We start from the raw sequence: 13,995 nt of genomic DNA, 5'->3' as shown, positions 1-13,995 counted from the left end.
GTATGTTATGACAATTGAGCTTGATGTCCCCTGCGACTATGGTCCCAAGCCCGCAGGATCAACTACTCGGTCCCTCTGGGTAGCTGAAATTAGCCAACATTTTAACTACTTTTTATAAGCTCATACTTTTCTATGAACGTCCTAAAGTCTTAAGATATGAAAACAAAAGTATGCAAAATAGATCTGTACTTTAACCAAGGCCACAGCAAGATTCTTCTTCTTTGATACATAGCCTAATGTCCAACATTCCCTGTGATAGCTTCTGTGCTATGTTAAAGTGTTTTATGATATAAAAAGTGGTGTGTTGAGATAACCTTACAACTGAAAGTTTAATACTTGAGAATTCATTTAGAACGTCATAGTCCTGTTTTCCAGCCAGTATTTAAAGTCCTCTAAACAAGATTCCAGGAGCTCTTGTAGCGTAGTGCCTAAGGCACTGGACTGCTAACCAGAAGGCTGGCATTTCAAACCCACCAGTTACTCCTCGGAAGGAATGTTGGGCAATCTACTTCCATAGTGATACCACCTCGGAAACCCAAGGAGGGCTCACTATGAGTCGTGTCTGACTCGACAGCACATAACAACAATAACAAACAAGATTCTGGGGAGTCGTGGTGGCACAGTGGTTAAGCACTCAGCTGACCAAAAGTTCAGCAGTTCGAACCCACCAGCTGTGCCACAGGAGAAAGATGAGGCAGTCTGTGTCCATGAAGATTACAGCTTTGGACCCTTTTATACTGATCAGCCATGAGACATCAGAGGCGCAACATTCACACAGAGGGAAAGCTGGACAGACAGGAATGCATAGATAAGACGGGCACAGGGAAAGGGTAGTCACAGGGAGGAGGGGGAGGGGAGTTTTTTATGGTGGGGGATTGTAAGCAGGGCTGTGAAATTAAATGTACATGAACTGTTGAGAGTAAAATAAATCTGCTTTGTAAATTTGCACCCAAAATCACACACACACACACACATACACACAAAGATTACAGCCTTAGAAACTATAGAGCAGTTCTATTGTCCTGTAGGGTTGCTATGAGTTGGAATCGACTTGACGACAACAGGTTTTTTTAAACAGGAATCTACCACTCATACCCTTCAACCGCAAGGGTTGAACTTCATGGCTCAACTTTCAGCCAAATGATAGGCCTGTTAGGGAGACAATAATACCAGGGAGGTATGCACACCTTAGAACAATCAACCATAGGAGATCAAAAGGGCCACATTTACCCAGGGATAAAGCTCAGAAGGCAGGAAGGGGTAGGAAACAAGGACAAAGGGAAACAGTAAACACAGGGAGGAAATGGGAAAAGTACCATTACACTGTTGGGATTGCAATCATTGTCACAAAACAAAATGTGTATGAATTGTTGAATGGAAAATCAATTTACTCTGTAAACCTACTCAAACCACACTTTAAAAAGAAAGAATCCATCACTTCTCTGTCAGATGTCATACTGTGGTGGCTTGCATATTGCTGTGATGCTGGAAGCTATGTTACCGGTATTTCAAATACCAGGAAGGTTATCCATGGCGGACAGGTTTTAACAAAGCTTCCAGACTAAGAGAGACTATGAAGAAATACCTGGTGATACACTTGCCCCCAAAATTAGCCAGTAAAAACCTTATAATACAGTTCCAGAAGACAGGCTTGCCCTTCATATTGGAGGGCACTCAAAATATGACTGGGGAAGAGATGCCTTCTCAAAGTAGAGTTCATGTGGATGGAGTAAGGCTTCCAGGACCTTCATTTGTTGATGTGGCATGACTAAAAATGAGAAGAAATAGCTGCAAACTGGAATGTGGAATGTAGAAGTATGACTCAAGGAAAACTGGAAGTTGTCAAAAATGAAATGCTTCAGGATTGATAACCTCAGCATTAGTGAGCTGAACTGGTCTGGTATTGGACATTTTGAATCAGACAATCATATGGTCTACTATGCTGAGAATGATAAGTTGAAGAGAAATGGAGCTATATTTATCATCAAAAAGAACATTTCAAGAGATCTATTCTGAAATAAAATGCTTTCAGTGATAAGATAATATCCACATGTCTACAAGAAACCAGTCAATATGATGATTATTCAAATTTACACACCAATCACTAATGCCAATGATGGAAAAACTGATTTTTTTTTTTTTAACCAACTTCTGTAGTCTGAAATTGATCAAACATACAATCAAGATACACTGATAACTACTGGTGACTGGAATGCAAAAAATGGAAACAAAGAAGGACCAGTTGTCGGAAAATATGGCATTGGTGACAGAAACAAGCCAGAGATTACATGACAGAATTTTGCAAGACCACTGACTTATTCACTGGAAATACCTTTTTATAACAATATAAATGAGGACTATACATGTAGACCTTGCTGGACAGAATACACAAGAATCAAATCAACTATATCTGTGGAAAGAGAGCAAAGAGAAACTGAATATCATCAGTCAGAACAAGGTCAGGGGCTGCCTGCAGAACAGGCCATCTATTGCTCCTATGAAAGTTCAAGTTGAAGTTGAAGAAAATTAAAACAAGTCCATGAGAACCAAAGTACAATCTTGTGTATATTCCAAGTTTAGAGACGATCTCAAGAATAGATCTGATGCACTGAACACAAACTGCTGAAGACCAGATGAATTGGGAGATGACATAGAGGACATCATATATGAAGAAAGCAAAAGGTCATTAAAAAGAAAAGACTAAAATGGGTGTGGAAATTAAATTTGTATGGCAACTTGGCTGGGCCTCATTGAGTGGCTGGGTAGCTGGTGGTAGTTATTGACCATGATGAGACTGGCAACCAACTCCATGGTGGGATCCACCACAAGCAGCTGAGTAGCTGCCTTTGGGATGTGGTCTGCTTCCTGTATAGAAGGAGAAGCCTTGGGGATAGTCTCTAGCTTATGGCACGCATGGGCCCTGCATGTAGCTGTGTCACTGTTCAGCAGCCTGCCATACTCTGCCGACCATGGGATTTACAATGAACTTGAATTAATGGCCTGCCGTGTGGTTTGGTAACATCAGTACTGTGCCATTTTCTTTGTCGACCTTGGGCTTGTTAGCCTCGGCAGCCGGTAGCTGCCTGAGTGAAGAGATGCCTCTAGTGTCAGTGGGCTGGGAACAAGAGGCAGAACTGAAACCCAAGGTCGAGGGGCTTTCATCCAGGCCCTAGAGCCTGGCACTTTGAACTCAGACTTAAAGCCTCTAAACTGTAAGAGAACGAACTCCTGTTTGTTAAAGCCATCCCATTTGTGGTATGTTCCTGTCAGAGTGGCACTAGGTAACCAGAACAATGGCTATTAGAAGAGAGTCTGAAATTTGCTCTGGAATGTACAGTAGCTAAAGTGAATGGAAAAGGTGATGACATAGAAAAACTAAACAGAAGATTTCAAAGGGCAGCTCAAGAAGACAAAGTAAAGTATTATAATGAAATGGGCAAAGAACTAGAGTTAGAAAGCCAAAAGAGAAGAATATGCTCAGCATTTCCCAAGCTGAAAGAGCTGAAGAAAAAAATCCAAGCCTCGACTGGCAATACTGAACAATTCTATGGGCAAAATACTGAATGATGCAGGAAGTATCAAAAGAAGATGGAAAGACTACACAGAGTCACTGCACCAAAAATAAACTTCTCACTGTTCAACCATTTCAGGACGTGCACATGATCAAGAACCAATGGTATCGAAGGAAGAAATCAAAGCTGCACTGAAGGCATTGGTGAAAAATAAGTATCCAGTGATTGACAGAATACCAATTGAGGTGTTTCAGCAAATGGATGCAACACTGGAAGTGCTCACTCATTTATGCCTGGCCCATTGACTGGAAAAGATCCGTATGTATGTCTATTCCAAAGAAAAGTGATCCAACAGAATGTGGAAATTATTGAACAGTACTGTTAATATCACACCCAAGCAAAATTTTGCTGATAACTAAAAATCGGTTCCAGTAGTACATTGAGCACTAACTGCTAGAAATTCAAGCCAGAGTCAGGATGTGGAAAGAGGAATATTTTTGCTGATGTCAGATGGATCTTGGCTGAAAGCAAAAAATACCAGAAACAGGTTTACCTGTTTTATGACTATGCAAAGGCATTTGACTGTGTGGATCATAACAAATTATAGGTAACACTATGAACAATGGGAATTCTGGAACACTTAATTGTGCTCATGAGGAACTTTTACATAAACCAAGAAGCTGTTGTCTGAACAGAACAAGGGGATACTGCATGGCTTAAAATCAGGAAAGGTGTGTATCAGGGTGTATTCTTTTACCATATTTATTCAATCTATATACTGAGCAAATAATTTGAGAAGCTGCACTATATGAAGAACACATCAGAATTGGAAGAAGACTCACTAACAACCTGCAATATGCAGACTACACAGCCTTGCATGCTGAAAGTAAAGATAACTTGAAGCACTTACTGATGAAAATCAAAGACTACAGCCTTCAGTGTGGATTACATCTCAATATAAATAAAACTAAAATCCTCACAAGTGGAATAATAAGCAACATCATGATAAATTGAGAAAAGACTGAATTTGTCAAGGATTTCATTTTACTTGGATTCACAATCAACACTCATGGAAGCAGCAGTCAAGAAATCAAAGAATGTATTGCATTGGGCAAATCTGCTACAAAAGACCTCTTTGAAATGTTAAAAAGCAGAGCTCTCACTTTTGAGGACTAAAGTACTCCTGACCAAAGCCACAGCATTTTCAATTGCTCTATATGCATGCAAAATCTGGACACTGAGTAAGGAAGACCCAGGGAGAATTGAAGCATTTAAATTATGGTGTTGGCAAAGAATACTGAATATACATTGATAGCCTGAAGACGAAACAAATCTGTCTTGGAAGAAATACAGTCAGAGTGCTCCTTAGAAGTGAGGATGGTGAGACTTTGTCTCACTTACTTTGGACGTGTTATGAGAAGGGACCCATCACTGAAGAAGGACATCATGTTTGGTAAAGTAGAGGTCAGTGTAAAAGAAGAAGACCCTCAATGAGAGGGATTGACCCAGTGGCTGCAAAAATGGGCTCAAACATAGCAATGATTTTGACGATGCCCAGGATTGGGAAGCTTTTCGTTCTGTTGTACATGGGTTGCTATGAGTCAGAAACCACTTGGCAGCACTTAACAACACACAACAAAGCAAAAACACTCATTCTCAATAGTATTGGTGACCCAATGAAGTGCACACATAAAACCTACATAAAATACTTATTTTGCTGTTAACAAGAGAATTGCAAACAAAATATAAATTTAATTACCACTAAAATATCAATTATCATCATTTATTGTCTGTAAAATTGGAAAAATTATAAAATATTAATAATTATGAAGGTGTACTATAGGTTGTTGTTGTTGTTGTTGTTATGTGCCGTCGAGTCGGCCCCGACTCATAGCGACCACTACTTGGGTTTCCGAGGCAGTATCACTACGGAAGTAGGATTGCCCAACCTTCCTTCCGAGGAGTGGCTGGTGGTTTTGAACCGCCAGCCATCTGATTAGCAGGCAAGTGACTTAGCCACTATGCTACCAGAGCATAAACTCTCTAGAAAACTATTCTTATAAAGCATAATTCTTGGCTTGAATCTGAGAGAAATACTGCCACACATATAGCAAAATATTAGCCTATGAAGTTAAATATATTTTGTTAAAGTTATGAAATCAATAACTTACTTAGATTCTAGCAGCTGAAGTATTTCTGGTGTATTAAGAAGTCCTTCAGATGCAAAAAACACATATGGAATCTGAATTTCCAGAAGAAAACCACTAAAGATATCCAGCAAGGTGTTGCCTAAATAAGAGAAGATTTATATTTTATTTTTTATCTGTCATCTTTTTTTTTTATTAAACATGAGAATGATAAGTGTATTTTCATGGAGTAGTATAAAATAGTACCTATTCATTATAAAACAAAACAAAAATGAGAATAAAGAAAGGTCTGAAGAAGAAAATAAAAATCAAGTTATCCTACCACACAGAAATAAAAGAGCTTAGTGTATACTTCCAGATGTTTTTCAATGTATCTACTTGACTATTCACACACATATACTCATTTAAGGGTGCTCTGGTGGCGTAGAGCCTAAGGCATTTGACTGCTAACCAGAAGGCTGGTGGTTCAAACCCATGAGCCACTCCTCGGAAGGAAGGTTGGGCAATCTACTTCTGTAGTGATACTGCCTCAGAAATCCAAGGAGGGGTCACTGTAAGTCTGATCCGATTCAACTGCAGTGTTTAGAATTATTGTTGTTATATGCCATTGAGTAGGACCCGACTCATAGCAACCCCCCTTGGGTTTCCGAGGCAGTATCACTAAGGAAGTAGATTGCTCCATCTTCCTTCCGAGGAGTGGCTGGTGGGTTTGAACAGCCAGCCTTCTGGTTAGCAGTCAAGTGCCTTATGCACTACGCTACCAGAGCTCCCAGAGTTATACTCATTTAAAGTTAAAAGGAGAAAAATGATTACACTCTACCTAAATGTTAAAACCTTCCTTATTCACCTAAGTATATGTTGGACATCTGCTGTGTAATAAATACTAATTTACATCACAATTTTAAATTATGCACAATAATCCATAGGGAAAGCATTTTAGAGATCAGTAGGACAAGAATAAATAACTCAACAGAAAAATGTGCAAATGAATAAATAGGCAATTTACAAAAGAATGGCTAAACAAAATCAATTCACATATGAAAAGATAGTCAAAGATAAACAAACTAATACAACTATAAAATGTTTTCTGACTATAACTGTCAAAAATTTCAAAGCTTAATAATATCTACTTGGAGTAAAGTATGGAGAAAAGGACCCTCTTTCAACTTGGTGCATACAGATAAACTGGTTCAGCATTTCTGGAAGATTATTTGGTAATATTCTTTCAATTTTAAAGTGTACATATATTTGACCTAACAATTCATTCTACTTCTTGGAATTTGTTCTTCTTAGAACAAGGACATACAGTGAAAAATTATAAATGCCCCAACTAGAAAATTGGTAGAATAAATTAATCTTTGGGAGGATGGAAGTAGCCTCTTAAATATAACTAGAATACTTCTTATCTATCTAAATTTATTTATTTTGTGGTTGTTGAGAATATGCACAGCAAAACATACACCAATTCAACAGTTTCTACATGTACCATTGATTGACACTGAGAATGTTCTTTGAGCTGTGTTAACCATTCTCATACTCCTTCTGAATTGTTCCTCCCCTTTTACATAAATTCACTGCCTCCTAAGGTTCCTCTGTGTTTTGCTGTTGTCAATTTTTGGGAGCTCTGGTGGTGTAGTGCCTAAAGCATTCAACTGCTAACCAGAAGGCTGGCGGTTCAAACCCACCAGCCACTCCTCAGAAGGAAGGTAGGGGAATCTACCTCCGTAGTAATATGGCCTCAGAAACCCAAGGAGGGGTTGCTATGAGTTGGGTCCAACTCAATGGCAGTGAGTTTGTTTTTTGGTTTGGTTGTCAATTTGATCCCATATAGATAGTTCTTAAAAGAACATAATGTTCAAGGCAGACTTTTTTTTTTTTTTTTTACTTGTTAAGATAAACTATGGGATAATAATAAAACAATATTTATAGAATACTTATCTTTTATCCTTTATTTCCCCAATAATTTAATCAATTTAACATTCAATTCTAAATATCAGAGATTCTGTAGTAGTTACGGTTGTGTGTCAACTTGGCTGGTCATGGTTTTGAGTGGCTGGGCAGCTAGCTGGATATAGTTATTCTCCTTGGTGAGATTGGTAATTAACTCCATGGTGGAATCTACTGGAGCAGCTGAATAGCTGCTACAAAGATGTGGACTACTTCCAGTATATAAAAAACAACTTTGAGGAAGATCTCTAGCTTTATGGCACACTTGGACCCTGCATGTAGCTGAGTCTTCATATAGAAGCCTGCCATGTTCTGCCTATCTTGGGACTGTTTCTGGACTTGAGTCAATGGGCTGCCATCTGGTTTGGTAATACTGGGACTGTGCCTTTTCACCTGTTGACCTTGAGTTTGTCAGCCTCAGCAGCCAGAAGCTGCCTGAATGAAGAGATGCCTCTAGCTTCAGTGGGCCAGGAGCAAGAGGCAGAGCAGGAGCCCAAAGTCAAGGAACTTTCACCCAACCTCTATGGCCCAACACTTTGACTCAGACTTCCAGCCTCCAAAATTGTAAGAGAATAAACTCCTGTTTGTTAAAGCCATTCCACCTGTGGCATTTCTGAGAGTGGCACAAAGTAACCAAAACAGATTCCAAAGGAATAACTATGGTGACTGATTTTCAGAACTGAGTTGTAATGTCTTTGAATCTACTCAGACTTCCCATTCATAGATGAAGTGGATAGAAAGTAACTTATGGAAAGTACTGAAGGAGAGATGAACTGGAACTAAAAATGTATGAGCTTGTTTATTTAATGGAGCTGAGAATTTGCAACTTTAGTCATGTGAAGTGCTTCTGAGAAATACAAAGAAGCTAAATGACACATGAGGTGGTTTTAGACTCTTCTATGTATTTTTGGATAATTTTAAATGTGTATTAGAATATTTCTGAATCAGTCAACATAGCTTTTTCTGAAAAACACTAAAAATGCTATTGAATAAAAGTATCAGATTAAGGTTGCGTATAACTGTAATAAAATTGTGCTATTACAGGTAAAACTTAGAAATTACATCAAGGGATGAAGGCAAATGTAATTGGTAATTCTCATGTTCCAACTGAGGAAAGTGATGTAGGAGAAGTTAAAGGGCTTGCCTAAGCTCACACAGTTCAAGGTGAGGCTAAAGATTGGACTCAAGTCTTCTAATGCCATAGCTTAAATTCTTTTCATAGACAATGAACAGAAAACAGAACATTTTTATTATAATGGAGCAAAAAAGGGATGTGGTTCACATCCTTACTCTTTAAAACTGTATCTGGAAGAATCGTTTTAAAGGCCATATAAGGAATATTCAACTTTTCACAGTGCTTAGTCCAACAGGAGTTTTCTGCATAATTGTATTCCATCACCAATGAGAAACTACTCCAGGGGAAATCTGCTCCAATAGATTGGTTATGCACAACTACACAGGAACAAGTACTGAAAAGAAAGCCAAGAAAATGGGATTACCTTTGTGTAGTTATTTACTTGGAAGGATAAATGAAGACTTTCTGGCTACTCTACTCTTTGCTCATCAAGACGACTCATCTCGGAAAGGCACTGGGGTATTTTCTATTGATTTGCTCTCCAATTGTGTTCATCTCGTTTATTTTTCTTTTTGACGATCACACTTTTGTCTTTTTTTAAAGTCATGATATAAAACATTGTGTGGACTATTTGACATCCTCAAATGCAAGGGATCCTAATTTTATTACTTTAGTACTATTAACAAAAATCTGATTTCCTTTTAAATGTAAAGTTTTAATCTTCAAGACTCTAGATAAGAGAGTATTATCTGACAACTTTAAAATGGGTTGTTTTTTCTCAATGGGCTTCATAACTGAACAATAAGAACAAAGATGGACATTTAAATTTCATTAGTCTAACTTTCTCATCTTCAAACCTCATGTTATATAGCACCAACAGTAATTAAAATTCTCCATTCTTTCTTTCTGTCTATATGAGTATAAAAGTTAAAAAGTATTTATGTCCAACTTTTATGGGCTTCTATTTTATTTTTTTTTTTACATCTTTTCTTTTTATTATTTTGGATCCTAACATAAGAAAAAGTAATTTATACATAAAATGAAACAAACTAGAGACATTCTCAGATAAGTTAACACTAAGTTTATCATTAGCAGGCTCTCACTGAAAGAATTTCTGTAGTTCAGGAAGAGAACTCAGATGAAAGGAAGGACATCTAAAAAACACTGCTAAGCAAAGAAACTGGTGAAAATAAGAGTAAGTAAGCAGAGGCAATTCATGTACTAATTAATATTAACAGTAATGATGATAATTTGGGCATACAAAAACAAGATGGAACTAGAATTCTCATCAAAAATAATATACACAGGCAATGATCTCACGTAAAGTCTTCTATATAAAGCATTTTTTAAAGAAGTTTGCTCCTCATAGGTGATGAAATACATTTTTACCCATTTAAAACACTTTCAGATTCCAGGATATCTTTTCTTTCATTTGAATGAAAGACAGTCAATGTTAAACCTGTTGGGAAAAAAGAATACGAAAGAGTTTGTTTCAGTGTTCTTATTCATATATACTTTTTTGGTGTGTCATATATTTCAATACCATAAAAATGAATTAAAGATTTATGCAAGCGGAAACTGCTCGTTCACAGATAAAGATACATTTATCTGGATAAAGATATATTTCTAAATCTAGGATATCAAAAAGTTCAAATCATAAGCAATATCTCTGGAGTACATGTGTGTGTGTACGGAGAATATGAAAATTCTTAATTTATTATGTAAAATAATATAATGAATCAAACTTAATTTTAAAGTAACCAAATTTAAACACTCGCCAATTTTGTGCAGGTAATTTATTTTGCTAAATATCGTGGGGGTTCTTACTCTTCAGCCAAAAATTTAAGTACATAACTAAATAACAAGAGACTGCATTTTAATTTGATAGGAGTGCTTTTTTCTTTTTTTCTCTCTTAATAAGAAGCAGAACACTTATTGGGCACTATCTGTTTCTTAAATTTACTCCTCTTTCTTATAGCTTAAATTTCTTATTTTACTTATTTTTAACAGAATATAATACATTTTTAAAAAGTCTTTATCTATATATACCATTTATTTTTGATAGACCTTAAGAATAGCTAATTCTAGTTCATTTATACTTTATTAGTATAGTTTATTTTTACTTTATTAGTGTAGTTTTGTCAATTGTAAAGTTGACAAGGATATTATATAAAAATGAAAAGTAATACTTAATAATTTCGTGTCTATTTTACATCACAGGTTCAAATCCTGACTCTCTTATTTATTATCTATAAGCTTTGGCATGGCACATCACCTTTATAAAGTTTAGTTTCTTTATTTGTAATTGATTTAATAAAATCTATTCATAGAGTTGCTATAATAGCCCACATTATTTAGCAACTAGTAGGCGTAGTGCCTAAGGCATCTGACTGCTAACCAGTAGGTTGGCGGTTCAAACTTACCAGCCACTCCATGGAAGGAAGATGGGGCAATCTACTTCTGTAAAGATTTACAGCCTCAGAAACCCAGTGGGGGTCGTTATGAGTTGGAATTGACTCAGTGGCAGTGGGTTTGGTTTTTGGTTTAGTAAATCAATAAAATGTGTTCAACTGTTAATAATAACAAATATACTATAGAATCACATGAGGTGGACTCAACTCCGTGGCAAGAATTTTTTTTTTTTTTTAATTGTGATTTGGGTGAAAGTTTACAGAGCAAATTCACTTTCCATATAGCACCTCACATTTTGCCTCATGACACTGACTATAATTTCCTACAATGCAACAGTTCCCCTCTCACTTCCTCCCCATAGTTACCTCTTTCCTGTGTCCTTCCCTCTATGCACTCCTGCCCCCTGAGCTGTCTCCCTGTGCATAAACAGACCTTCTTTCTCCCATGATTGTTCTCTCCAAAGAGTGTATCTACCTAATGTAAATGTTCAGCTCATATGCCTGCTTTTTGTTTGGCTGGAAGCCACAGGAGTGGGAGTGGGTTCAATTCCAGACCAGAAGGGCAGCTAGGGGCCATAGTCTCAGTGGTTCCATCAGGCTCTATCAGACCAGCAAACCTGGTCCCCCCCCTTTTTTTTTGTAATAATTTTGAGTTTTGTTCCACATTGTTCTCTCACTCTATCCAGGATCTCCTACACATATCCCCCTCTGAGTGGTTGTCAGTGGTGGCCGTGCACCATCTAATTCTTCTGGTCTCATAGTCATATAGGTTGAGGATCGCATGTTGTACCAGTCGCTTGGACTAATTCTTTCCATGAATCTTTGGTTTTCTTCATTCTTCTTTACTCTGGACGAGGAGAGACCCATTGTTGCATCTAGATGGCTGCTTGCAAGCTTTTAAGATCCCAGTCACTACTCATTCATGGCAATAATTTTATATATAAATACATTATAGTACATTTATATTGCAAATTTATAGTTCAGATTTATTTAAATACTGGTTATATCTGACTGAACTGTACAGTATTAAAGGGTGAATTTTATGGTATATTAATTATATCTTAATTAAAAACTTGATTAAATCAATACATTTGATATGTACAAGCATTTGTTATGAAATGAAACATAATTTAAAACTTCCTACCTTCTATTTTGTTAAGGATTTTAAGGAGTAAATGTTTTTCACCATTTGAGTCCATTCTTATTATAATCAGCACCTAGTCAAAAATAAGGATTTTGTATATATGAATATCTGAACGGTTGCTCTTTTTCATGGTTTAGCTACAATGACAAAATAACAAACTTAACACGTTACATGAAATCAGTGACAACAAGATTACAAAGTAAGAATTTGTGTTTTAAAAGATGTCAATGCTTAAACAACAAAGGAATAAATTCTGGTAAGATCAAGCAAATATTTTGGGGAAAATATTTTGGGGTAGGGACTTGTTAGCATTCCTCAACTATTCTCCTACAGATTAACACATAAATTGTCTTTGCCTGTATTTTCAGATTGTTAGGGTTAAATTCAATCCAGATATGTTTGAATAGTTTGGAGAAAATCAATGACTTGGTGCTTTATTTTCCTAATTATCATTGCTTTTTTTTTTTTGGTGTGGGGGAAAGTGGACAACAAGGCAGTTCCAGTTTTAAACTTCTTACTCAATGATTTAATTTATCTTAATGACTTAAGCAAGTTATCTACTAAACTACAAACTTGGAGATAAAGATATAGGGAAGGACAGAGAGGAAAAAGAAGGGAAAAAGGCCACACAAATTTGTATCCAGATTTAGTATAAACTATTTGAAGTGTATGGGGTCCTTACGAATCAGAGATGACTTGATAGCACCAAACAAGAACACTTGAAGTGCTTTTCTGCTTGATATACTTTTTAAAGAATTTTCTTTAAAATTTTAATTAGTGCAACCTCAGTATTATGAGGTAAGGTGGGCAAATAATTTCTAATATAATCTAAGCATAAATTCCCTGCTTTTTAAACCAAGATTCTGATTTAACATCTAAAAATAAAAGTTGTAGTTCTATTATTTTGTATATGTTCATGGACTTACAAGTACCAGTCATATCTTTGACAAGTGGAGAACTAATCCTTGCAAAACTGTGTATAATCAAAATTAAAGTACTTTTTAATTCAAGATATATGAATAAGATGTAAATCATCTTATCATTGATCTGACTCTGTTCTGTTAACTTAGATAAGAAGAAAACTATCAAGGGCCCAAATCATGTAGACTGTTTCATAATTTCAAAATTAAATACAAAGATGTTACCTTAAAACCAATTCTTATTTAAACAGGTTATTTTTATCTGCTTTATTTTAAAGTTAACCTTAATTTGCTGTTGCTTTTGCATCCAACTTAGTATCTGACATTGCAATTCTTGTATCTTGTAGTTGGTTTCAGGATTTTTTTCCCTAACAAACTGTACAATCTCCAGCTGTCTCCAAATGTCATCCAAACAGGAGCCTAAAATGCTTTTGTAGACATCTTTTGCACTTGACAAATACCCTGTTAAAAATAAAGGTATAGAAAAAAAAATGCATGTCTTTTTGTCCTTTGAAAAACTCCATGGTAAAGCAGTAGAAAGAAATGAGTCAAAATAAAGAAAATTTAAAATTCCTTCAATCCTTTTCTGATTTCAATCAAATATATTGACAAAAACCTTAAAATTCAGTGAAACTCAAAAACATACAAATCCATGTTTTAAGCTACGTAACACCAATATGCTGGATATATTCTATGTTGTATTTGAATATATCCCAGTTTTCCTCCCTCTACAGATTACTGGGGAGCTCTGGTAGCATAGTGGCTAAGACACTTGCCTGCTAACCAGACGGCTGGCGGTTCAAACCCACCAGCCACTCCTCGGAAGGAAGGTTGGGCAA

General features: G+C 36.4%; 1 protein-coding gene across 1 annotated transcript in view; it reads right to left on the bottom strand.

Moving 5' to 3' along the window:
* The window catches only part of SHOC1 (shortage in chiasmata 1), an 86,330-nt gene that overhangs the window by 19,419 nt on the left and 52,916 nt on the right, over window positions 1–13,995 (bottom strand). Inside the window, 5 exon segments of the mRNA XM_007936769.1 lie at window positions 5,684–5,801; window positions 8,897–9,075; window positions 10,071–10,140; window positions 12,237–12,309; window positions 13,440–13,618. Of these exon segments, the coding sequence (XP_007934960.1) occupies window positions 5,684–5,801; window positions 8,897–9,075; window positions 10,071–10,140; window positions 12,237–12,309; window positions 13,440–13,618 (619 nt within the window).

The sequence above is a fragment of the Orycteropus afer genome, unplaced genomic scaffold (assembly GCF_000298275.1).
Source record: "Orycteropus afer afer isolate SDZICR_OR568_19922 unplaced genomic scaffold, OryAfe1.0 scaffold00037, whole genome shotgun sequence".
Lineage (NCBI taxonomy): Eukaryota > Metazoa > Chordata > Mammalia > Tubulidentata > Orycteropodidae > Orycteropus > Orycteropus afer.
Note: the sequence above shows the minus strand (reverse complement) of the source record. Positions and strands in the feature narration are given on the sequence as shown.